The sequence below is a fragment of the Bombus pyrosoma genome, linkage group LG12 (assembly GCF_014825855.1).
Source record: "Bombus pyrosoma isolate SC7728 linkage group LG12, ASM1482585v1, whole genome shotgun sequence".
Lineage (NCBI taxonomy): Eukaryota > Metazoa > Arthropoda > Insecta > Hymenoptera > Apidae > Bombus > Bombus pyrosoma.
In genome coordinates, this window is record NC_057781.1 from 12,048,830 (window position 1) to 12,073,234 (window position 24,405).

At 52.2% G+C, this 24,405-nt stretch overlaps 5 protein-coding genes across 7 annotated transcripts; 2 read left to right on the plus strand and 3 right to left on the minus strand.

Moving 5' to 3' along the window:
• Nucleotides 1–73: 73 nt before the first annotated feature.
• On the minus strand, nt 74–4,102 carry LOC122573941 (metabotropic glutamate receptor 6-like). The gene is given in 11 exon segments (XM_043740960.1): nt 74–739; nt 800–1,082; nt 1,160–1,483; nt 1,637–1,759; nt 1,984–2,243; nt 2,362–2,647; nt 2,741–2,937; nt 3,022–3,170; nt 3,235–3,371; nt 3,426–3,585; nt 3,647–4,102. Coding segments are annotated over 11 exon segments (2,841 nt in total). The 5' UTR covers nt 3,962–4,102; the 3' UTR covers nt 74–132.
• Nucleotides 4,103–4,323: 221 nt separating this feature from the next.
• Nucleotides 4,324–7,429, plus strand: LOC122573926 (sodium-coupled monocarboxylate transporter 2-like). Of its 2 annotated transcripts, XM_043740933.1 has the most exons (13): nt 4,335–4,731; nt 4,803–4,962; nt 5,040–5,105; nt 5,219–5,338; nt 5,439–5,593; nt 5,664–5,804; nt 5,889–5,997; nt 6,068–6,177; nt 6,314–6,497; nt 6,589–6,675; nt 6,748–6,929; nt 7,009–7,207; nt 7,274–7,429. In XM_043740933.1, exons 1-13 carry the CDS (start codon nt 4,532–4,534, stop codon nt 7,331–7,333), a joined length of 1,773 nt encoding a protein of 590 aa, XP_043596868.1. In that variant the 5' UTR covers nt 4,335–4,531; the 3' UTR covers nt 7,334–7,429. The 2 variants fall into 2 exon arrangements, with proteins under 2 accessions (XP_043596869.1, XP_043596868.1); XM_043740934.1 differs by lacking the exon at nt 5,219–5,338 and having other exon boundaries at nt 4,324–4,731.
• Nucleotides 7,430–7,512: 83 nt separating this feature from the next.
• LOC122573936 (CCR4-NOT transcription complex subunit 9) lies at nt 7,513–10,801 on the minus strand. The gene is made up of 3 exons (XM_043740954.1): nt 8,759–10,801; nt 8,286–8,680; nt 7,513–8,220 (listed from the first exon to the last, which is right to left on the minus strand). The coding sequence occupies exons 1-3, from the start codon at nt 9,092–9,094 to the stop codon at nt 8,019–8,021; spliced, it is 933 nt and encodes a 310-aa protein (XP_043596889.1). The 5' UTR covers nt 9,095–10,801; the 3' UTR covers nt 7,513–8,018.
• Nucleotides 10,802–10,990: 189 nt separating this feature from the next.
• Nucleotides 10,991–13,924, plus strand: LOC122573930 (scavenger receptor class B member 1-like). Its single transcript, XM_043740943.1, has 4 exons — nt 10,991–12,113; nt 12,203–12,477; nt 12,627–12,879; nt 12,974–13,924. Exons 1-4 carry the CDS (start codon nt 11,445–11,447, stop codon nt 13,304–13,306), a joined length of 1,530 nt encoding a protein of 509 aa, XP_043596878.1. The 5' UTR covers nt 10,991–11,444; the 3' UTR covers nt 13,307–13,924.
• LOC122573929 (scavenger receptor class B member 1) lies at nt 13,846–24,269 on the minus strand. 2 transcript variants are annotated; one of them, XM_043740941.1, is made up of 7 exons: nt 23,142–24,269; nt 22,120–22,544; nt 17,911–18,248; nt 16,713–17,210; nt 16,420–16,618; nt 15,840–16,048; nt 13,846–15,351 (listed from the first exon to the last, which is right to left on the minus strand). In XM_043740941.1, exons 2-7 carry the CDS (start codon nt 22,175–22,177, stop codon nt 15,094–15,096), a joined length of 1,560 nt encoding a protein of 519 aa, XP_043596876.1. In that variant the 5' UTR covers nt 22,178–22,544; nt 23,142–24,269; the 3' UTR covers nt 13,846–15,093. The 2 variants fall into 2 exon arrangements, with proteins under 2 accessions (XP_043596876.1, XP_043596877.1); XM_043740942.1 differs by lacking the exons at nt 22,120–22,544; nt 23,142–24,269 and adding an exon at nt 19,218–19,391.
• Between the last annotated feature and the right edge of the window lie 136 nt (nt 24,270–24,405).

The following is a 24,405-nucleotide window of genomic DNA, read 5'->3' on the forward strand; positions in this document are numbered from 1 at the left end:
CGGGGAGGTGGGAAGTAGGAAGGGGTGACAGCTTTTGGCGTGAGAAAAGAAAAGAAAAGAACGCAACGTTCTCGTCGATGCAGAAATCATCGTGTATGTTGGAACGAGGTGACTGAAAGATCTAGCGGCGCGTTAGACGGAAATTTGCTCGAACCGGAGAGAGTCGCCGACGGCCGGTTTCGATCGATCGCCGACGAACGACGGCGAGGCGGACGCGAGCTCCGGCGTGATCGGCGTACCGGGCGTCGTCGGGTGAGACGAGTGCCTGGCCATCACCAGCTCCCTCGTGTTCTTCTCCGGTTTGATCAGCACCACGTACACCTTCGGGAGAAACAGGCAGAGCAGCTGGACCAGTCCGTTCAGCGACAGCGACAACGCCAGAGTAATTACCCTGACGACGTTGCTCGTGGAGGCCAAGTAGAGGGGCACGAACGCCAGCCACAGCACGATCGTCGCGTAATTGGCGAACGCGATGCGTCGGGTCTCGTTGAATCCCTCCGGGCACTTTCTCGTCTTGATCGCGTAGAACGTGGACGCGACGGTCAACAGGAACGGGTAGATCAAACCGATCACGTAGGAGCCGTCCTCGGAGCCCCGACACACTCTTACGTTCGCGTCTCTGCTGGGATACGAGCGCTGGATCGCCGGTGGTTCCTTGAAGAGCCAGCCGACGTCGAACGCGATCTCCACCAGAACGAGAATCGACGCGATCGTCAGCTGAGACCTCGGGCTGGTGAACCTGTGGACACGCGTGGAGTCGCGTTACTACGGGTCATCTGGCGTTACCATCGAAATTTACCGTCGTTTGCGGGGACTGCGGCCGGGATCGTTGAATATCCTGTGAATTCGATTGATCTTGGTGGAGAGCGCGGCGTAGCAGATGGTGTAGCAGAATCCGATGCCGAATCGGACCACGGCGCAACTTTCCACGCTGGGCTTGGACACCACGGCGAACGTCATCGAGAAGCAGCTGAACGCGCCGACCAACAGTAGAAACGACAGCTCTCGACCGGACGCTTTGATCATCGGCGTATGCCGATAGATCCAAAACACCGAGCAGACGAACGCGGTCAGTGCCATACCTGCGAACGGAACGCGATCCCGTCATCGTTCGTCCTCCGATCGTCGACGCGGCGATAAGCCGACGAACGGTGATTACCGGAAACGGCTACCGTCATCGCGCCGATCGCCCACGGATTCGAGTAGTCGACGAACTGTTCGGGGATAGGTTCGCAGCCAGACCCGTTCCTCGTCGGAATCGTCCCCGGCTCGCACTCTTCGCATCTCAGCTCGTCCACCTTGTACCGATAGAAACCGCAGCTTTGACACCTCCAGCAGCACGGGTCCTCTTTGCTTCTCACCATGATTCGATTCGAGCCGCAGGGCCGGGAACACGACGACGTCGGAAAATCGCCGGACCGTTCGTCTCTAAACCACAACCTGTCCCGATCCAACCGCAACACCGCTTGCCCGTCTTCGTTCACTGCGTGCAACCCCGTACTCGTCTTTCCGTTTATTCGTCTCTTTCACCCTCTCTCTCTCTCTCTCTCTCTCTCTCCTTCTGAATCTACGCGTGGTTTCACGGAGAAAAGAGAGAGAAAGAGGGGGGAGGGAGAGAGACAGAGAGTAGTCTTACGCGTGTAATTGCCGATGACCGCCCAGTGATAGAAACCGTTTGCCTTGCGCTGATAATTCAGAATGGAGTATCTCGGAGGTCCGTCGACCGCATCCACGAATTCGAATGCGTTGCCAGCTTCGTCTGAAATTGTATGGAATTCGTATGGAACTTTAACGTTTAGCTGTGCCCTCGTCCTCCCATCTCCGAAGATAAAACTACTTTTCATATTGTAATAAACGATGTATACTGTAGGGCGTGCAGCCCGCAAATAAGATATAATAATAATTATAATAGTAATAATAATAATAATAATAATAATAATAAGATGAAGAACAAGGAAGGAAGGGGAATAACGATAATCTTACCTTTGAAAGACACGTTGGTTAGGTATTCGAAGAACGCGTCCATGTTCGGAGGACGCATCTCGTCGCAAAGTCCGACCGAACCTTGGCCGCAAACCTCCGTTCGCATGTTGTGAAGAGCGTGAGCCACCGCGTATACAGCGTCTCGAACGAAATGCAGAAATCTCCGCTGCTTGTAGCCGGTACTGCGCTCGATCCTTAATCTCGGATCTTGGCAGTCGACATGCCGCTAGAAAACGTTCGAACGGAACCTCTCTCTCTCTCTCTCTCTCTCTCTCTCCCTCTCTCTCTCTCTCTGTCTAGTTTACCTCTGTCTCGTTTACCTGGTCGATACAAAGACTTACCCTGCCGGAAGTGGCAGCGATCGTCGTTGCCTCTAACTCGTCCGTGCAGTCGTGATAGGTTCGCCAAAACTCTCGGAACCAAGGATTGCTGCGCTCGTGGTCGAGCGTCAACCCCGTAAAGTATTCGTCGAAGCCGGAGAGCGGGGCGTACAGCGGTTGAACCGCGAGAGCACCCTCCAACATCGCGGTTTCTCGACTCTCCACGTCGCGATTATCCGGCCACGAGTCGCTGCCCAGCCAAACGAATCGCGAGCCGACGCCGACGCGTCTCGCCGCCTCCAGCACCCGCAGAGTGGTCGACTTTTCCGCGAACAATACCACCACTGCGAGATTCCGTCGTATCGGTACTTGTTGGATAGTCCTTCGATCTCCGCCTCGCTACATCGCTCTCGTCCCGATAGACTCGAGATACGTACCTCGGACGTCCGTCTTCTCGGCGATCGTGCGCACCACGTTGTCGTAATCGTCGTCGGTGAAACGATCTTCGCTGATCCGATGCGGGGCGCTGAAGCATATGGAGTACTCCGAGGCGAGGGAAGCCAGCGTCTCGTATCCGTGGTCTCCGTACTCCGAGTCCGTGTAAACGACCGACACGTACGACCACTCGAACCGGCTTGCGGAAACGTCGTCGGAACGGATTAATCGGACGAATCCAGGTAAGTCGAACGGAGAAGGAGGAGCTTGGATCCCGACTCACCGAAGAACTTCCAGCATCGCTCGCGCCTGGTTCACGTCGCTCGGAACCGTGCGGAAAAACCGTGGAAATCTCTCCTTGCTGCTGAGAAACGGCGACGTGGCCATGTACGAGATCTGCGGCACCGGGAACAGAGCCAGCACCGACGCTACCTGCGAACCGTTGGATCTCGAGTGGCTGGAGCGCGCGTTCATCGACGACCGATGCTCTACCAACCTGGATGGTGACGGAGCTCGATTGAGCGCCGAGCACCGCGACCACGCGATCGAACTCCCCGTTTAAGAACTTTGCCACGCTGCGATCCGCGCACCGGTATCCCTCGTCGTTGGATCGGTTCTCGCGCGCCATGAAACCTACGAACATCGACGCCCTCGAGTGATCGACCGCGAGATCGCGCGCTCTCTTACCCTTCACGAAGTAGAACGCTTGCTCCAGAGCGTAGATCGGGTGATCGCAGGTGTCGAACGCCAGCGCGCCCAGCCGCACACCCGGAAGTATTCGCGGATTCTCGTTGATACGTTCGATCGTGTACAGCATCGCTTCCAACGGTTGAATGCCATCTTCCCCCTGCGAATAAACGTTCGAACCAGGTGACACCAGCGGCCCGCGACTCGCCCTCGTATCTCACCTGTATCTCGCCGCAACTCTTGCCGTTGTTCCCTTTACGATGCACGGGAAACAGACCTCCCAGCAGCAGCTCGCCCGTCACGTTGGCGTACCGGACCCGACCGTCCCCGATAGTCGTACGCGGAGAACGTTCGACGGAATTGGACAGAACGACGGCGAACAGACTGGTCGTGCATAGCACGCGAATCATGACCGTCATCGTCGTCGTCGTTATCGCGCGTCTTTCCACCGTTCTGCCGTGCGTCGACCGTCGGAGAATCAGCCAGCGAGGCAAGCAGCCTGCGTGCGACGAACGCGATTCGACGAACGAAAGCATCTGACTCGCATCGGCCGGATAGACATCGGTGGATGTAGGGAGTGGCCGATCGCGGCGAGAACGCGAGGTCGTTGCGGAAAAACGGAAATCGATCGCGAGGGGAAACACGCGGGTCGCAGGCGGGAAAACAACGACACGCGAGAGAAGGTAAACGGAATCGGGCGGGTAAACAGAGAACAGCGGGCGGACAGCAATTTTGTTAAATGCGTTGCCGTCTCGTGGCTGGGCCGCGCACTCGGCGGCACACCAGCACGAGGAAGAGGGAGAGAAGAGGAAGTTAGCATAGGTAACGGAGGAAGCGGAGTGGGAACGATAACGATGGAATCTCCAATTATTCAATCGTGTCTCCGAGCTGGTCCGTTTAAGCGACGCGCTCCTCGTCCATTTCCCGACTTAGAAGCGAAGCAGCGACCGTTCTCTTCAGCCACGTGCTTCTCGCTCGATTTCGTTCGTTCGTTCTCTTCTTCGCTTCGGAAGTCGCTGTGAATCGTCGCGCGATACCGGTGAAATCGGTGCCGAAACACCGAGATCGACGCGAAAGCAAAGGAAAGGAAAGAGTCGTGGACGGCCATGGACGGTAGCGGCGGTTCGACGCAGAGGTCGTTCGATACGATCGATTGTGTGGTGTTTGCCGGAATGCTGGCGATCTCGGTTGTCATCGGCGTATATCAGGCGTATAAGTCGCGAAAGAACGAGGACGCGGTTCGCGAGTACTTGGTGGGCGGGCAAAATATGTCCATCTTCCCTATAACGATGTCGCTGATAGCCAGGTAATAGGAAGAAACGATCCGCCACCGCTCCTCTTCGTCTCTTCCAACCATCTTTTCTTCCATCCTTTCAGCTACATATCGGGAATAACGATCCTTGGTCTACCAGCCGAGATGTACGTCTACGGAACGCAGTACTGGTGCGTGGTAATCGCCGATTTGTTCGTCTCCTTGACGATGACCATGGTCTATCTACCGGTGTTTTACGGCCTCGGCATAACTTCGTCTTACGAGGTAACGCGGATACCACTGCTCGTCCTCTGCGCAACGTCGTTCGCTGATCCTTTTCCTTTCATTTCGCTGATTCGCAGTATCTCAACCTGAGGTTCAACGGCGCCGTTCGACTCATGGGTTCCGTCATGTTTCTCATAAAAATGGTAAGATGGAGCAAGAGCTGCGTGTGTGTGTGTGCGTGCGTGCGTGCGTACGTGCGTGCGTACGTGAGAGAGGAAGGACGAATTAAAGCGAAACGTTTGGCGTTTCGTTGCAGTTGCTGTATATCCCCCTCGTGATATACGTTCCCGCGGTGGCGTTCAATCAAGTCACTGGAATAAACCTGCACGCGATCGCGGTGCTAGTCTGCGTTGTTTGCATATTTTATACCACTTTGGTAAGGACGAGGATCGTGCCATTTAATCGCCAACGTGTTCCATCAACGACGAACCGACTCGAGAGAAAAACGTGGACCAGCGTGTCTCTGTGTTTTTCAGGGTGGCTTGAAAGCGGTTGTTTGGACCGACGCGATTCAGACGATCGTCATGTTCGGCGGAGTGATAGCGATTGCGATAATCGGCACGAACCAAGTAGGCGGATTCGAACAAGTTTGGAGGAGAAATCGCGACACCGATCGAATCGAGTTTTTCGAGTAAGCAATTTACTTGTCTCTATCGTACGACTGCTCCTTCCTTTTACCTCCCCTATTGACCGATCGACAGTATGGACTTGGATCCAACAACCAGACACACCTTCTGGACCGTTGTCGTCGGTAACTACTTCAACTGGTTGGCCAGCTGTTCCGTGAATCAATCGATGGTGCAACGATGCTTGGCCATGTCCAACTTGAAGAGGGCCAACGCGTGAGTCGTCTCTATCCTTTTTCCCCGCGGGCCGATATATTCCTATCTCGTGTTCGCTGAGCTCCGTAATCTTCCCTTCTTTAGAACGATCGCGATCATGGCGATCGGTATAATTAGCATCGTTTCGCTGAGCTGCTACACCGGCATCGTCATCTTTGCGGCGTTCTACGATTGCGACCCTATCAAGACCAAGGTACAGGATCCATCTCTGCCCCTTCTTTCTTCCTCTATCAAATACAGCGAAACGAATTCACGCGTTACAGCGAATTAAAAAATCGGACCAACTCCTACCGTTTTTCGTGATGGAGATGACCGAGTCGATTCCAGGACTGCCTGGACTATTCGTCGCGGGGGTGTTTAGCGCGGCGCTCAGGTATATTCGCACATATCATTTGAACGTGTTGACAAAGAACGAGAGAAAACAAATGAAAAGAAATAAGAAAAGAAAAGAAAATAGAGAAAGGGAAGAGGAAGAGAAGCGCGAGATCGTCGTCTCTGTTTCCTTTTAGCACCATGTCAACCGGATTGAACTCCATGTCTGGCGTCATCTACGAGGACATGATAAAACCGTGGCTGCGAGTATCTCTATCGGAAGTAGCGGCCAGTCGAGTGATGAAGCTGACGGTGCTGTTGATGGGGACCGTTTGCGTGACGCTCGTTTACCTCGTCGAGAAACTCAGCGGACTGATTCAGGTAGGGATTGGCGCGGATCGACGGGTGCCGCGCTTTCTTTCTATTCGTCGCAAGTACACGTGGCTCTACCGTGTTCTCGTATCGTTGTCAGGCTGCCAAAAGCCTGTCGGGGATCACAGCCGGACCGTTGCTCGGAGTCTTTACGCTGGGCATGTTTTTCCCGCTCGCAAATTCCGCGGTAAGATAAACCTTGAAACGTTTCCTTCGTTTGCGCGACATCCCGCCTTTACCCGAATCGATGACGTCGCAGGGAGCGTTGGTCGGCGGGTTCGTTAGTTTGAACTTGGTCGCTTGGATCTCGTTCGGCACTCAGGCAGCCATATCCAGTGGAAAGATTCATTTCCCGACCAAGCCGGTGTCCATCGACGGATGTCCGGAATCGCTCAAGAGTCAGGCTACCAATTTTACGCTGGACGTCGAAACCGCGATCAAGTGAGAAAATAGTCGATTCCTTCGTCGGCCGGGTACAGCCAGATGCTTCCATCGACTCTCGCGTTCTACCTATTTCCAGGGAACCACCCTTCTTTCTCTACAGAATGTCGTACCTTTGGTACACGTGGCTCGGCTGTCTAACCGCGATACTCGTCGGACTGCTCGTCTCGTGGATCACGGGGCCGAACAAACGCACGCCGGGCGATGAGAAGCTCTACACGCCCGTTATTCACGGTTTGTTGCGCGATTCGGTCGCGATCGCCGCCAAACGGCAACAGGTACGACCTGGTCGCGCTTCTCGTACCCGACACACCTCATTTTCTCCGTTTTCTCCGTATTTTCAGGAGGGCGTCGTCACGGAACTCGAGAAAATGGACGGAAGCTGTCGCGCGACCACAGCTTGAAGCAGGATTTTAACGGGTGTCGTCGTACAGGAGGCGTTAAAAAACGATTTTCGCGATTAAAAAACAGACAAAATAAACGCAAAATAGAGATGTACAGACGCGCGTGTATATATGTATGCATATATATATATATATATATATATTGTATAAGGTAGAGACAGATAGCATATATGCACATATACGCACACAAGCGCGAGCATACGTACGCACGTATATTTTTTTGTATTTTCCATTTACAACCTTTGTACAAAGAATAATTACAAGCGTAGAGGGCCTTCGTCGAGATGAGGGTAAAAGGTACGCAAGGAGGAAGTGAAAGGGGAAAGTAGAGAAGGAAAAAATATGCGGAAGAGGAACACGGCCACGGTTTCTCCTACCATTTCGATCGGAGACTATGGATTCCGTATCTCGAACGTCACGATTCCTTTTCTTCCACCAATGGCAACGCTTCGTCGTTTCTGCTTTTCGATTTCGTCTGCTTTTAGATTTCACCGTCGTATCAAGTTTCCTATCGTTCGTCGCGGTGGTAATCCCGCATCGTGTCCCACGGGGCGACATGGGACGACGATCCATTTCCTATCCGGATCTATCGCTCGCCCGACACTCTGCCATCCGACAGACTGCGGTCGCGTAACCGACGATCGCGTATCCGTGTTTCGGCTCGACTCTGGGAGGCGGGCACGGTTTAGGAAGCAAGAGGCGACAAGCCGATATTTCTAGGATCCTGTTGACCCGGTTGCGTCGGAGGCACGGGTTGTGGGCCGGTCTCTAAATTCTTTAAAAGTTGGTTCAACCAGTGTTTCGTAGACGCGTCTTCTTGCAGACAAGTGGCGAACGTGTTGTCCCTCAGCTGGTCGGGTAAACACTGTCTGAGCGCCAGTAATGCCCTATCGAACGATAAAAGGATAGTTAGTTTTCGTCGTCGGTTCGTCGGTTCGTTCGCCTCCTTTACCTTGGATTGTCCGAGAGTCTGAGATAACATCTGACCACGTGCTTCAACAGCCTGGCGGAAGGATCTTTGGCCAAGGATAAGACCATCTTTCCTAAAATCATGGCAACGTGACTGAATCGATCGTACGTCTGGCAGATGTAGGAAAGACCGCTATCGTCGAGTAAAATCTTCTGCAGGATGAACGTAGCCACCGTCTTGCTTAATTCGGAGCCGCTCTCCATGATGCGTAAGCAAAGCGGGATGATCTCCGTAGTGAGCAAGAACGTGATCACCTCTTGCTCGTCGGTCTTTACCAAAGCTCCTATCACTCCCAAACTGGTCAATCGAAGATACTCGAACGGACGGGTCTTGCTGACCGTGTGTAGAAACGGATATAAGAACAGCGGCACGTGAGCCTGAAAAACAAAAAAAAGAAAATGGTCGAAGAACGGAACGTGCGTAAGTATATCTTACTCGAACTCGCTTAAACTCACCTGCAGAAACGAGGATCTGGTTTCCGGGTGACTGGCAACGCACTGCAACAGAGCCAACGCGTTGCACACTCGATTGCTCTGATACGCGGTTAGAGTGGCTGGATTGATGGCGGGATATATGTTTATTATCTCTTGAAGCAGCGACGCGATCGTTCCGAACGAATGCCAAAGCATCGGAGCCAAATCGGGCACTACCTCCCGTTTCTTGCTAAGTTCCAGCAACGCGTTCTCTCTCGTCTCCGAATTCGACAATTCGATTATCCAGGCGTAAACCTTCTCGCGATCCACCGTCGACTGCAACGCGGCTGGACTTTGCTGCGAACCCATTTTCGTCATCGGTCTTTCGGGGCGAAGCTTTCACGGCACGACCGTTATCGCTGTGATCGATCGATTCCCTCCTTCCTTCCCTTATTTACGCTTTCCCCGTTCGGCTACAAACGTACCGCCGTGATCCTAACGAAACACGCACGATATGCCGCCGATCGACCGGTTTCCTCGCGAATCCAGAGCAAACTTTGAGGTTAGGTGAAACAAGCTCGCGCGATACGATCGGTCAGAAATTACCGAGAAGCGAAATTTATCTCGCCACGCGTGCGCTCTTCCTTGAATCGATTACGCGACACACGAACGGCAAACACGTTCGTCTTCTTGAAAACGAGCAAATATTTTCTTCTCAGGACATTCGTCTTCTTTGACACCGAAAAACGACACCTTTCTACTGCTTGCAGCTACTTCGAGTTAACGACGGACGGTTATCGCCACCTGTCGAGAACTACAGAAAGCTTCTGCTCCACCTCTACCGTCCGTATACACGCGTATCGACGGTTAATACGAGCAAGTACATCGCACTTGCATGATACATACGCGTTTGCATAGGGCAGCGTGCGTCGCGTGCCAAGTGACGGGAAATTGTTTCGTGTTGATTAGATGGCGCGCAAATTAACGCAGGGAGACGATTTGTTCGCGCGACGACAACGATCGTACTTGGGGGAAGATTTCAACGACCAAAAAAAAAATTCCAACGGCCGAACATAGAGAGAAACGAAAACGAAAGCACGCCCGCTTGGCTTTTTTCGAATACGATTTAGGTTGGCGATTTTCGAATACGACGATTCGAGTTCGATTATCGAGCGTTTTTCCTTCTTCCACGCCCGTTTCTCTAATTCCAAGCGATTTTTATTCTCCGCTCTCTTTCGATATTCGTTCGTAACGAATACGTACGTTGGTATCGGTACGTGCCTCGGCGCGTGTTTCATATCGTTCGAACGTATCGCAGGAAGGAAGAAGAGGTGCGATAAACGATTTCGCGAATAGCGTGTCGTACGAGCATAGATAGAGAGGAACGCGTGGTAAGGGATGGTATAACGCGATTGCAGCCGACCGACACTTTGTTGCAACCGTGAAATCGAAGCGCGACAAGTCAGAGACGTTTGTAAGACGATCGCCGTTTCGGTAAACTCGTCGTCGTTTCACCGACTCGAGTAACGCGCACACCAGTTTCTTACGTAATCGTGTTCGCGCGTAGGATAAAAATCGTGGTTTGGAGCGCGGGTCGTAGCTACCGTACGTACGTACGAGTATCGTTACGTCCGTGCTTAAAAGGCGAATAGTAAAAAGAATATTACACGAGACATCGCGGCAGAAGCGGGTGAAAAGGGCATCTGCCAGTCACAACATGCCAAACGCTCGCGATAAATTCGAATCGTTTGCGTCGCATCGCTTCTACGTATTGACGTATTTGAAATCGATTTGCGTGGAAGCGGAGAGAATTCGCGGCGTGTTTCGATCGATCGGATGGTACGCGACCCGACAGCCCGATATCACGTTCCCTTGAACGAATTTTTAGATTCGTGCAGTTGCCGTTGGAACGGCTGCGATCAGGCTACAGGCGTCTCGTGTCAGGCGAGAAACGTGGGCCGACGGGTCGCATCGCGTCTCGCCACGGTAGTTGGGTGTTATCGTCGATCGTCATCCGAGCCTTTTTTCGTCTACGAGCGATAAACGGTAGCAGAGTGGATGCGAATCGATTTGGCGGACGAAGCAAGCGGGATCTGGTCCTAATTCAGCACAGCCACCGCTGTTACGGAGCTCAAGGTTGGGGAAACGGGATGGAGAAGAATAAGCGCGCGCGAACATACGAACACTATGAGGGAGAGAGGGAGAGATAAAAGAAAGAAAATAATAGAATCGAAAGAAGGGAAAGAAGGGAAAGAAGGGAAAGAAGGAAACGCGCGATAGGCGTGATAGGTTTGGGTATGTAAAACGCGGGGCGAGATAGAGAATGTTTTTCGATGGTCTGTGCACGGATTGAAAGAATATCCCAAGTTTGGCGGCGAACGAGGGTCATCGCCGCTACGAGGAGGTTATCGATGAATCGTAGAAAGGTGGGGAGATTTTTGTACGTCGTCGTGGTCGTCTCGCGGAAACGTGGAAGTAAAGCTCAGTAAAGCGTGGAAAACGCGTCGAAAATCAACGGAACGCGGCGTCTCGCATCGGAAAGAAAGGTCGGCGGTGCTGGTTGCTGGCGTTCGTCGTTCAACGAGAGGAAGGGTGCGCGACTTTGAAATTGGAGTGTAGAAAAGGCTAGACGGAATCGAGAGCGGGACGCTGGGTTGGCTTGAAAGCGCGAGCGCGCCAACTTCGAATCGAGGAGAAACGATCGAAAGAACGCGGCGAAGGTGGCACCATGGGAGAGAAGAGTATAGCGTGGGCGGTTCGAAGAAGCTTGAACGGAGGATCGCGAAGACGGCGATCTAGATTGGTATACGGATTCGCCGCGTTGATCAGCCTGGCCACGTTCGTTCTGTTTTGGTGCACGAACGTGTTTCGCGACGCGATTCTCTCGAATCTCGAGCTACGAAACGGTACGCCGACGTTTCTGATGTGGCAACGGCCGCCGGTCGGCCTACGGGTCAACGTTTACGTTTTCAATTACACGAACGTGCACGAGTTCGAGAGCGGAAACGCGAGCAAGCTGAAGGTGCAAGAGGTTGGCCCGTTCGTCTATCGAGAGAATTTCAGCCGAGCGAACGTCCGCCTCGACGAGAATCGAACGGTCACGTATCAGGAGGAGAGGAGCTTCCAATGGATCGCCGGGAAATCGGAGAGTCAGAAGGTGATCGTACCGAACGTGTTGCTCATGTCGACGCTCGCCTACTCCCGAGATCTCAACTACCTGCTGCAAATCGGCTTCACGATGCTTCTGGCTGGCTTGAAGTTACGCGCGAAACCGTTTCTCGAATTGCCGGTCGGCGAATTCTTTTGGGGCTACGAAGACGAACTGTTCGAAATGGGCAAACGGTTTCTACCGTCGCGAAAGTTCCTACCTCACGATAAATTTGGAATTCTGGCATTCGTACGTATATATTTGCGTTTATGCGGCACAACCGCTGTTCGATACGCTGTTCGATGTCTATGCTTGTGTGTATCCGCGGCGTGTTGCAGAGAAACGGCTTGAACGCGGATCGCATCACGATGCACACGGGAATCGACGATCTTCGGAATCTCGGGCTGATCCAGCGAATCAATGGACGCGAAAGTCATCGAGTGTGGGAAGACGAGAGATGCGACCGAATCTACGGTACCGACGGCAGCATGTTCCCACCGGACTGGATCGAACAGCCAAACGCCACGCTTTACGTCTACGCGAAAGAGTTTTGCAGGCCATTGCCGTTTCGTTACGAGCGTCGCAGCTTCTCCAACGGTATTCCCACTTTAAGGTGAGTTCTTAGCCCTCGTCTCCGTGTTTGCACGCGCCCCGCTGTTCCATCCTCCGCTTCCTTCCTACTCGAATAAAAAACCCCTAACTTACCGATCCGAAAGCAAAAGTTTCGTCGCTCTAAACGCTACATCGTTCGAATCGTCATAGGTACAAATTACCGAGCAACGTTTTCACGTCGAGCCGCAGCGAAAACTCGTGTTTTTGCCCGAAGGAATCGTACGATTCGATCACCAGAGTATGCCCTCCAGCTGGAACGTTGAACGTTTCCGCTTGCAACTCCGGATCACCGTTGATCGTCTCCTTTCCCCATTTTTACTCGGGCGACGAGTCCTTGTTCCAGAAGATCGAAGGACTGACACCCCGAGAGGAACATCACGGTAGCTACGTGGATCTGCATTCGGTAGGTATTTCCATCTGCGACGCCACGCGCGTCCTTACCGAACGTTTCTACGTGGAAACTCGTTTCCCGGCTTACGCGAGCGTATTTGTTTCAGCGTTTGGGCGTTACAGTGGCTACCAGAATGAGATTTCAGCTGAATCTAGAAGTACGAAAAGCGGTTGGCATGCCGTTCTCGGGAAATCTCGAAGACGGCTCGATCCTGCCCTTGATCTGGATCGACACCAGAATGGACGATCTGCCGGAATCGATTCGCCAGATTTTTTATCGCGGTCACTACCTGGTGAACGCCATCGAGGCCGGATTTCAATGGTGCAGCCTGGTCGGTGTCGTCATCTCGTTCGGTGCTTTTCTCGCCGCTTTGAAGAGAGAAGACGAATCGAACGACGCGAAACCGGTCGTCGACCGAACCGAACTCGATCGGCTTTGACAGTTTAGCTACCTACCTTGTCCGTGTTCGGCTAATATATACCACCGATCCCTTGTCCTGGCGCCAACCTCGGGCCCCGACTAATTCGCGTCGGTTCAAATAAAGATCGATCGCGCGATCGTGCAAAGAGGTCGCTCTTACGCGCTCGGATCGCGCGATCATCGCCACAGTCCAATCATTATCCCCGGTCTACTCCCATACTCCCCCCGCGATCGTATCGTAACAACTATAGGCGTTTGTCCTCGCGCGTTCTTCGATTACCCAAGGAAAATCGCTTCGAAAAGGCAAACGAAGGCCCGTTGCAACCGCGAGCACCACGCGAGTTTCGCTTCGATGCCTCTCCGCGTTTCGGCCTACCGATAACCTAGGTCGCATCCAACGACAACTTCGAAGAAACCAGATAAACGTTCTCGTCGTCTTTCCCGCCTCCTTCAATCGCGAACGTTCGTGCGAACGTTTAACCATCTATCGCAACATCTGCGACAGCTTTCGCGACCGTATCCACCGACTTTTATCCGTGAAATCAACCGTTAAACAAATGCTTGTCGCACACGGTTTTATTGTAAATTTCCACGACGTCGTTCGAAATCGTCTCCAATCGATCCGATTTCAAAACTATTTGGCTACTTTATTTTTTTTGTCTTCCTCCACCTCCTCCTCCTCCTCCTCCTTCTCCAATTTCTTCCCCTTCTTCTGCTTTCCCTCTCTCTTTCTCTAACTCTCCCGCACCTCCTCTCCACCCCCTTTTGCTGCATCGTAAAAAACTAAATTCATCTAGAAATCTAACCGTAGTCTATCTCGAATAACGTGTTTACAACGAAATACAAATAAACGAAGGTAAATGAATAACAATTAGATCTCGACGGCCACCAGGTACGTCAAAGTCCGAGGACGACGACTTGGCTCGTGTCTGATCTCGTACACTCGATCGAGTGTACCTTGGACGGAAGGATTTTCTCTTGTACGGTAACCGAGAGACGAGAATCTTTATCGATCGCTGACGCACGCGGTCTTCGATAAATCGACCGTCGATGACGATGATTCGTCCGGACGATGGAGCTCGTTTCACGATAGAAGTCCGCACTTCCTTCCTACTACTTTTCCACCCCACCTCTATTCCTAATTCCCTTCTCCTCTTCGTACTCTCTCGTAATTGCACTCCTCTTTTTGTAAGCGCGTATGCATGCGCGCACATGCACGCGACACGCAACACGTTGAAACTTCAATGCGTACTTCTGTCTCTTCCGCTTCGCTTTCCTACCTCGTTCGCTTTAATTCGCACGAATCTACAAAGGCGCGAACGATTCGGTGGAAACCGAGGTATTGCTCGAGTGGAATATACGCGTGAACAAGGCGTGGAACGGCCGGCTGTCGTTATACTACCCGGCGAAAGTCCTCGTAAAAAGGTAAACGTTATCGTTACGCGAAACAACGTGATTGCCCTCTCCCCTTTTCTCTAAGAGGGAATAAGAACGACGACAAGGACAACGACAACGACAACGACAACGACAACGATAACGATAACGACAACGGCAACGGCAACGGCAACGGCAACGGCAACGACGACGACAACGACATCGATTCAAGACCGAAACGATTCTTACGCAGCGATCCTAATTGTTTCTCTCTCTCTCTCTCTCTCTCTCTCTTTCTCTCGCTATATATATCTCTCTCTATACGTCTCTTGCTCTCTCGATCGTTGTATCCCTTGAAAAATTGCCAGGGTGAAAACATAACGCGCTCGAGATCGCAGGACGTAGAAACGGCCGACCGAGCAACCGGACGATCTACTTGGAACTCGATGAATTCTGGAAAGCCGGGTTCAGCTGACCGGTTTTGCCCGCGGTCGCGTTCGACGGCAATGGATTGGTGAGGTGCAGCTTCTCTTGTCGTTTGGCGGCGCGCGCCAGACACAGGAGCGCTCCTATCAAAACGATCGCTCCTATCGCTGCCAGAGCTCCGGATACCGCTGCTCGAGCTATCGGCGGCACGTCCACGGCCATCTTCATCAGGCTTCGCATCTCTGCCGGAAGTTCGTCGATACCCTGCGTAACGGAAAAATGCGGAATAACATCGTTAGCGCGGCGCGATCGATTCTGGCCGGGTGGCCGTCGTGTCATTCGACCGAAAGCGTGATAATGTAGCGGCAATAAGCCGTCGATAAAAGGACGCTATAGCTATGACAAAGCAACGACGATGAGCATGGGGGGAGGCGACAACCGCAACCGTGCGTACATACTGAATTATCGACACGAACGGTCGTTCCATCGAAATGAATCACGCGTAGAGGCGTCGAACGACGCGACCGCGCGTACTCTTTCCATATTACCGTCACGAATATTTAGCCGCGCAATGAGTATCGGCATCATCGCTGCAGCCATTGTCAGCGTCACCGTCGTCGTGGCTAATCGCTCCCCCATCGTAGCTCCTTTTCACGCGATCGATCCGTCCCGACCGATAGAAACAACGATTCGAATCATCATGTCCGCGGTGAAACGATCGAACGAACGCGGTACGCGAACGATATACTCACGTCTTCGAACCACATGATCGGGAAAACAATATCCGGGAACGAGGCGACGTGCTTAATGTCCCGCACTTGCTTGACCGCCAGATTTATCTGAATTCTTGCTTTCGCTCTCAAGGATGTGCCCATCATCGGTTGAACGTCGATGTAGAATTGATGCTTCTCCTCGACCGGCGGCGATATTCCGCTTACCGACTCTCGGAGCGACGGATCCCCTGAAAATCGTCGTTCGAACGACATTCGTGAAAGTTAGTTTCGGGAAAAAAAGGCCGATCGTGTACGGACCGCGAGTTCTCAGCCGCGGTTCTTGGGCCGCGGCTCGCGAAACCTGCTCGATTTCGTCAACCGTATTCAAAACCGTATTCAACGTATGTACCGCCGACGATTTCCCCAAGCGAGAAAAGTTCTCACGCGCGCTCCACCGGCCCCGCGTCGACCGAATTCGTCTGTGAATTCGTGTTCGCCAGAGCGAGAGGGTTACGACGAGCCGGAGTGGAGGCAATAGATACAACGAGATAACAGATGCGGACGTAACGAGCACGGATACACGTACGTTAACGCGAGTATCGCGGATCGGCCATCTTACCAAGGTAAAAATGCGGAAAACTGAGCAACACCGGCGAATCGTACTGGCAGAGCGAGACGTTGAAGGTTCCCTCGGGAGCGCAAGGTGGACCCGCTGGGCAGAAACATCGCTGTGATCCCAATCTGTTCGGAGAAGCGAACGCGCCGTTCGCGGGCACGAACCTATACCCGGGTACTCCACCAGCGATGGTCACCTCCTCCTGAAACGAATCAGGCAAACGACCACGTGCGAACGAGCTATTCGATGCTGGAAGAGGGGATGCCCCTACTTTTACTGCTGCGACCACGCGTTACCTTAAACACCAGGGGCAATGCCCTGCAAAGATCCTTGTCGAACACTTTCAGCACCGTCTGTTTGGTGATGCGTGGCGGAAAGATGCTTCCGTCGCTGCCAGCGACGCTGTCGCACTCCGCCGTGGTCCAGTGGCCCAGGCTGCTCTTTCCGTTCCACTTGTCCAGAATTCCGTATTTACCGATGTCTTCTTGGCCGGTGTAGATGGTATACCAGTCGGGCGTTGTCCCGTTTTTCCCGTACAACAAACCGAATTGATCGTACGGCAACTTTTGATCCTTCGAAACCACGTCCTTGGCCAACCTGAGCAACGGGTCCTCATAGCCCCAGAGCAGTTGACCGATCGAAACCTCGACGAACGGCTTTATGTTCAGTATGTCCATGATCGAGGCTATCGCCAGCCTCAAGAAACGCGCTGCATTCTTGGACTGGGTGGTGGCCGAAAGCATCGGTATGTTCGGCACCACGACCAAATCCTCTTCCGAGCCGACCGACAGTTCCTGCAAATTTCCCTCCGATAAGATTCGTTCTCCACGCGGTCGTTATTCGTCGACGTGGTCGATCGCCAATACCGGCTTCTCTCTTCCATCGAAAACGAACGAAACCACGTTTTCGCGGTTCTCCTGCGATAACGCTACGATTCCCCTTTCCTACGCGAACGCTACCGCGTGTAGGCCACCGTGTGTACGCCGCCGACAAACATATTGCGTTCGATCGTTCGCACTCGCTAGCGACCCATATTGTTATCGTTGCCCGCAAAAGTAACAATCCTGGGAAAGAAGGTGTAACGCGTGCGACGCACACCTCTCGGAGAGAATCGTGCCACGTCGACCGAACGCACCTCGTCGTTGCCGTACACCTTTGCTTTTAATTCGCGGAAGCGCGTTGCTCCGCTATTACGATCTTACTCAATTCGCGTTGATCGTTACCAACACATAGAGCGTTACGTCACACCGCGCGAACAAACTTACTCTCCGTGGCAGTCTCCTACGAAACGAGAAACTACCTTGCCCGCTCTCTGCTATGCTCTCCCCTTACACCCCAGCCATAACTCAAACCTAATGTATCTTCTATCGCTATCTCTCTCTCTCTCTCTCTCTCTCTCCTTCTCAATCTCAGACTGCTGAAATCTTTTTTCTCTTACTTTTATCGTCGCGAGAAGAAACGCGATTAGGTATGGATAAAGATCGGCAGGCTCACCGGTACGAAAACAAACTCCTTCTTCATTTTGTACGACAACGTATCGTTATCGTTGAATTTTACGTCGACCTTCTCCCAGTGTTGCGTGTACACGTACGGGCCGAGTTCCACCAATGCTGGTTTCTCGCCATCGTTTAAAAATTCATCGGCGTTCGTCACATTGTAAATGTAGACGCTCAATCGAGGTGACACCGGAGGTTCCCTCCACCAGTTGAACGTGCGGCTACCATCTCGAAGGGCGATCTCTCTGTTCAGCAAAGCGTCGACCAATTTTGGAAAGACCGCAGCCAGAATCGCGGCAACGATGATCATCAATGCCCCGACAGCCACCGCTGCCCCTACGATCAAAGTAGACGCGTTAGTCGCGCGTTGCGTATGCTCGAGGAAAAGGAAAGAAAGTTGGTCGGGTCGCGTCGCCTCGCAATCTCGGTCGTCCCCTGTCTCCCCTCCCCCTCCCACTGTGCCCCGCTTCTCGTAGGAATCGTCGCGTTTCCATCTCGCTACACCGCTATTTTACCGTTTCTCGGCCAATTTCCGCACTCGCGTTCACGTTCATCAAACGTAAACAATTCGGAATCGGACTTAGGACCAAAAATCGAAAGGCCAACGGTACCGATACCGACGCCTGCAGCGGCACGATGTCGCGACAACTTACCGCTCGCCATTCCGCGATATCCTCGATTCGGACGATAATTTATTCGCACGGATCTAAACAGGAATCGAGAAACGAGTATCACCGTAGATTCCACGGCAAATTTTTCATCGCGCTGAAACTAGTCGGGTTCGTTCGTTTCGCTCGGCAATTCGAAACGATTTTCGAAACGATTACGAAACGAATCGATAGCGTAACGTTTCAATCGATCGATCGGTCGATGGTGCGCGTTAACGCACCGAGCTAACGTCGTGCCGATTAATTTTCTAATCACGTAACGCGAAAGACACAAGTGGTACGAGCGGTGACCTTCGAAGCGAACGGTTCTACTTTTTCAATTTCCATACGGAGCACAAAGTTTGGATCGCGTGGCAACCAACTCAACCGACCGATTAGAACTCGATCGATCGGTCGGCGTTCCATCTGCGAGCAAATAAACGGTGAGCCCGACTTGTAAAACGGAACGAAAAGAAACGCACTGCCGAGAAGAAACACGCATCGGACATGCAAGGCACGGCTTACCGAGTCGCGGACGTCACGCGTCCGACCTTACAAAATCCTTGGAGTCGTCGCGTGTAACATCGTGACCTCGCGATCGAACTTTCGAAAGATCGCCACGACACGTTACGACGCTCGGCGTAACGACTTTGCTTACCGTGTTCTACTTTTCGACGCGAAGCTCCAGCGATTTCAAAAGCCGACGCGCGCTCGGAGGTCGCAGCGAATCGTCGACCAAGTTCGCACCGTCTCGTACGGCAAACGCTTCTCTCGAACACGGCCGATCGTGGCTCGTGCGCGTTTTCCACATCGACGACCTTGCGCTGCTCGGCCTTCGAATTCAGCTACGATCGTGACGGACGGAATCATCGAGCCACCGGTTTTATCCAGGATAACTCGCGATCGATATCGCGTGTAACGACGATCGAGATCGATAGGCCGTGAGATCGGTCTGAAGCAGAATCGCTCGCTTATACATACGTGATGCGCATCGTCTCGTCTGTTAAACATCGCTCGTAGCGACCCAGCGACGAAGGTCGCGGCCACCAACATCCGTCCGTCTAAGCGCGCGCAACGTTCGATCGCCTTCGTGGTACACGTACACGTCGCGTTTTGTTGTTTGCTCGATCGTACGATGCAACGCAGAACCGCCCGATCAGCCGAAATAACAAATTGGCAAATATCATCGATGACATGGACGGGACCATCGAGTCGACGGAAAAAAACGAGCCCGCGTTCCAGGTTCGCGTGTCACGAATCTTCTTGCGCAACTACCGATTCGCTAGTGGACAGGCACCACCGACGAGGAAAAATTACGTTCCGATCGAATGGACTACAAAAGAGAGAAAGCCACGTTTGCCCGTCCCGTCGTGCAGCCTCGTAAAGCCTGGCAAAATCTCGTAAAACGTACCGTCTCGCGATCGTAGAAACGCGAAACGATGCACGATTCTTTCGCGCTAAGTCTAATCGTACGAGTTACGATCATAGGTGTCGCTTTTATTTCTGTTCGATTACTCTTTCATGGAAGAAGGAGGAGGTGGAGGTCGCGCGCGAATTGCGCGTAGCACCAAAGAAATTGCACCTAGGTGAAAGCGCGATCACGCGAAGCGCCGGTCAACGGGTGTGCGTGCACCGCGGTGCACGCGCACGCTCGACCGTTCGTTTACGCAACTGGCAAAATCGAGGCGAGAATGGAATTTCGTAGGTCGCGTTCCGCGAGAGCGGTTCACCTTCGACGCGAGTAAACGGACCGAGTAAGTTGCCGACACCAGTCCTCGACGAGCAACTTCTTTTCTCCATCGAACGTAGATTCCTTGCACCGCTCTCTTTTCAACCGATCGTCAACACGGAATACCGCGGCATCGCGACCTCCAAATTTTCCAATCATCTTTCGCGACCTTATGGTCTCGCTCGTCGAGCAAACGTTCTCGTCGATCATCGACCATCGACCATCGACCATCGACCATCGACCGACGACCAACCGCGTTATCCGACATCGATTAACCGCGTTCGCGTCCAACTCCTCGCTCTCTCCCTTGCCGCCAGAGCCGACGATATTAACTCGAAAGGAATGTAACGCGTTCGCTCAATCGACTAGTCGGTGTAATCGCGACACGTACGACTTGGAACGAGAGAGAGAGCTCGTAGCTACCGCGTGCAACGCACGATTCTCCCTTTCCTCTGTCTTCCCCTTCGTTGCATTCCGTTCCATTCCTTTTCATACCATTCGATTCTCTCTCGCTCGTTCCAGTATCAAGGTATAGTGTCGCGTTACGTTCCATCGCGAGGAAATCGATCCATCGAGGATCAACGAAACAAGCTCGACAGTGACAAGCTACGGAAACGACGCACCCGGTTGATCGCCAATTTGTTCACAGTCCGCTCAAACTGGTGGTTACGGCAAAAACGTGGAAACGTCGAGTCGAGCATCGTGCGAGTATCATCCTCCTCGGAACGCACGTAACCCTCTTCGATTTTGAAATGCCGAACCTATATACCTACCTACGCGTACAAACCGGCAATTACTCGCGATTATATAAGCTCGTACGCTTCCTGCTCTTACTCGGAAGGTTTCACGCTCAACGGACGAAACCAACTACGATTGGTCTGATTCAACCTGAATTATCGTTCCGTCTTTGCGCCGGTTTTCTGTCATCGTTGACGGATCGTCGAGACGTCGGAGAACTCCGTTGAAGGCACGGTAAATGGATATTGAGCCAGAAAATTGCATAACTAGACGATGGACGTCAGAGACAAACCAAACGAGTTCCCGGAATCGTACGCGCGAACATAACGAGTTCCCTCTGCATCTTCCCCTCGACTTATTCGCCCTAACCCCACTCCCTCGATATTATTTCTCTTCCGATACGAGAACGATACTCGTAAGCTCCACGAAACGCGGGTCGATCGCGCCAATTTATACGTATCTTCTTCCATCGGCTTGCATCAATTTCTTCTTCGTCGCTCAACTTTTCTCATATTTTACGCCGATTCTCGCCAACTTTCAATCTCTTTCTAGCAAATTCTAGCTGTCTGTCGCTCGGTCGATATGCATAATACGTATTCGAACGAGAGTGAACCGCTGCACACGGCATTCGCGTTCGAAACTCCCGGTCTTCGAGTGAAAGTAAGCGAGACTCCGACTCGCGCTCACGCCCGGCGGATTTTCATCGTCGCGATCGATTTTCCTTCGATATTTCATTGAAAATCGCAACCTGACACAATCCGATCCGATTCGATCCGATCCGATCCAATCCGATCCAGCTCGACCCGATCCGATTCGAGGTACGACACGACGAATACGGCGCAACGCACGGTGAATCATCGCGAGCTAAGCGTACGAGATGACACGTTCGCTAAATTGAATTAAAAACGCACCGAGCGCGATGCCTGTGTAGCGCCGGTAACAACGTCTTTAACTGTCTCGTTAACATTGGCCCCTTGTGGCCTATGAAACGGCGATGCGCGATCGAGCCGACTACATCATAACGGACAAACCGTTTCTCTTCTAGTTTCAACTTTAGCCTGCTTTAAAACGTTACATCCTCACGATTACTTACACCATCGCCTAAGGAATCCTCCTTGGAGTTTCGCGCAAATCCCACGATGTACTCTCATCTTGATCGACCGATTGTTCTCTCTTTCTCAATCTGTTCTTCCTACTCTCTTCTTTCTTTTTTCCTTTCTTCCTTTCGGCTCAGTGCTATCCCTCGATCACCGTATCTCTAACGATCAAACGCTCACTGCACGACCTTTTTATTCGATTTTAATACAAGTTCTCTTCTTTTCTTCATCAGACGCGCCGCCGCTGTCTTTCTTTTCGCGTCTTCGTTTTCGGATCTTCCTTCTAGCTTCGCTCCTCGTACTTCGTCCTCAGCCTCGTCCTCGTCGTCGTCACTGTCGCCCCCGCTGTCGTCTTCGTCTTCGTCGTTGTTGTGGTTACGGTTGTCGTCGTCGACGTCCAAGCCTTTGACCGCGATGCTTCCTATACAAGAACGAGAGGAAAGGCGGCGGTGGTACGAAGAACGACGAGAAGGAGAAAGTCTATGCTCCTTTCCAAGCGACAAGTGTGCCACTGGCGGTGCGTCACGTCGCCAACGAACCAACGATACCGCTCCGTTGTACAGTAGACGATCTACGCCAAATTACGCGGTATAACGCGGCCAAACTACGATTCACACCTCTCTCTCTCTAGTCAGCCAGTTAACCCGCCTTTTTACACCGACCACCGCGCGACCAACGGTAAAACAACGACGATTTCTTCTTTGTACCACGACGGAACTGCTTTTATCCGCTCCTGATATACGTATGTTGAACGCGGGGGAGCGCGTGCGTGCGTTCGTGCGCGCGCGCGCGCTCGAAATCAAAACGATCGAACGCGGGCACCGATTGAGCTTCGATCTTTCGAATAATCGCGACCGACTTACGCTCGTGCGGTGATCGCGAATCAAACTAAAACTACGCAGGATCTCGGGGGAAATCGAGCGGAAATCTGTGTTGCGTCGCTGGGCGAAACGTTCGCTGCGAGGTCAGCCGATACACTGCTCGACGGACAACCCAGAGAACGTTACTACTCTCTTACCGTTCCACTGGATCCTGAACGGCGAGCATGCGGTTCAGGTGAACGATTTATCATTGCCCCACTCCTTTTCCACTTCTCCGCTCTTCCTTCTTCGTTTCGTCTCCATTCATCCGCTCTTTCCTTCGTTTCTTCGTTCCGTTGTACTCTTCCTCGCGTCGCACTGCCGCCATCACCTTTGCCTACCCGCCTCACTCTCTCCCTCTCTCTCTTTCTCTCTGTCGCTGTTTCCACTTTTACATTATACCTACATTCCCTCACTCCTCCTACGATTTCTTACCAGCTAATACCTCTCCTTCTCGTTCATCGCTCTTCCTTCTCTTGTCTCGCCTCATCTCGTTTTCGCGTTCCACCTCCTACATCGTGTCGTCCATTTTCTCTCTCATTTTGCTAGTTCACTTTTCGCCGCTCTTTTTCTACCCACCTATACCACCTACTTTTCCACCTCTACCTACTAGATCTACTTTGACGTACCGTCGTCACAGCCCATCATACGCAATGCCGACCACTCGTCTTTATCGGCCCTTTCCCTTCTATACGATCTTCCATTACCTTGTTTCCTCGCAATTTGTATTCTCCACTTCGCTCTTCCCCGACTTTTTGTTCCCTACGCCTTTTACTTCTCCATCAAGTTGTCGCGTTTGCATCGACTCGCGCGTCAGAACGTTTAGCATAGTAGAGTAATCATACAAACGGATGTTGTGGAAAGATCGCGGAAACGCTCATGAACGCATTAATCGCTTTTAATGCGAAAATGATACCGCTAAAAACGATAATACGCGGAATTAATATACTTGATTGTATAATTCAATGGAAAAAAACTTGTAAAGTTTTGCTCTATAATCTAAGCGATTGCAAGCTGGTAACAGGGAGGAAGGATGAATAAGGCGCGAGCAAGGGAACAGACGAAACGGAGCGTTCGTTGGTGCGAACGAGTACATAATTGCCATCGAATAATTGTGTAACGAACGTTCTGCCTTTGTCCGATACATGCCGGGATCACGGAGAACGAACACCTTGACCCTTTGGTTGGGAACTAATCCCTGTAATTTCATGGAAATGGAAAGACATTTCCGGACATCTTGGACAACCCGGAAACGATCGTGATAATGTTAAATTATTCGTAGAATCGTGTTTGTTCAAATATATTACGTAAATGGCGAATGACATTGTTCGCGTTACAAGTAACACGGCATTATTGCTTCATCCACGTGCGCATATCACGAATAGATCTTCCTCCTTCCTGCTTTTTCGAACCGACCAACCC

What these genes read in the sequence shown, in the direction of transcription:
- LOC122573926 (XM_043740933.1), top strand. Translation starts at nt 4,532, where the DNA reads ATGGACGGTAGCGGCGGTTCGACGCAGAGGTCGTTCGATACGATCGAT. An exon ending in TCATGTTTCTCATAAAAATG is followed by an intron (nt 5,106 to 5,218) that starts GTAAGATGGAGC and finishes GTTTCGTTGCAG; the next exon opens with TTGCTGTATATCCCCCTCGT. An exon ending in GACGTCGAAACCGCGATCAA is followed by an intron (nt 6,930 to 7,008) that starts GTGAGAAAATAG and finishes ACCTATTTCCAG; the next exon opens with GGAACCACCCTTCTTTCTCT.
- LOC122573936 (XM_043740954.1), bottom strand. Translation starts at nt 9,094, where the DNA reads ATGACGAAAATGGGTTCGCAGCAAAGTCCAGCCGCGTTGCAGTCGACG. An exon ending in CCAGATCCTCGTTTCTGCAG is followed by an intron (nt 8,681 to 8,758) that starts GTGAGTTTAAGC and finishes TTTGTTTTTCAG; the next exon opens with GCTCACGTGCCGCTGTTCTT. An exon ending in AGACTCTCGGACAATCCAAG is followed by an intron (nt 8,221 to 8,285) that starts GTAAAGGAGGCG and finishes ATCGTTCGATAG; the next exon opens with GGCATTACTGGCGCTCAGAC.
- LOC122573930 (XM_043740943.1), top strand. Translation starts at nt 11,445, where the DNA reads ATGGGAGAGAAGAGTATAGCGTGGGCGGTTCGAAGAAGCTTGAACGGA. An exon ending in AATTTGGAATTCTGGCATTC is followed by an intron (nt 12,114 to 12,202) that starts GTACGTATATAT and finishes GGCGTGTTGCAG; the next exon opens with AGAAACGGCTTGAACGCGGA. An exon ending in AACGGTATTCCCACTTTAAG is followed by an intron (nt 12,478 to 12,626) that starts GTGAGTTCTTAG and finishes GAATCGTCATAG; the next exon opens with GTACAAATTACCGAGCAACG.
- LOC122573929 (XM_043740941.1), bottom strand. Translation starts at nt 22,177, where the DNA reads ATGAGAGTACATCGTGGGATTTGCGCGAAACTCCAAGGAGGATTCCTT. An exon ending in CATTGCCCCTGGTGTTTAAG is followed by an intron (nt 16,619 to 16,712) that starts GTAACGCGTGGT and finishes GATTCGTTTCAG; the next exon opens with GAGGAGGTGACCATCGCTGG. An exon ending in CGATCATGTGGTTCGAAGAC is followed by an intron (nt 15,352 to 15,839) that starts GTGAGTATATCG and finishes TCCGTTACGCAG; the next exon opens with GGTATCGACGAACTTCCGGC.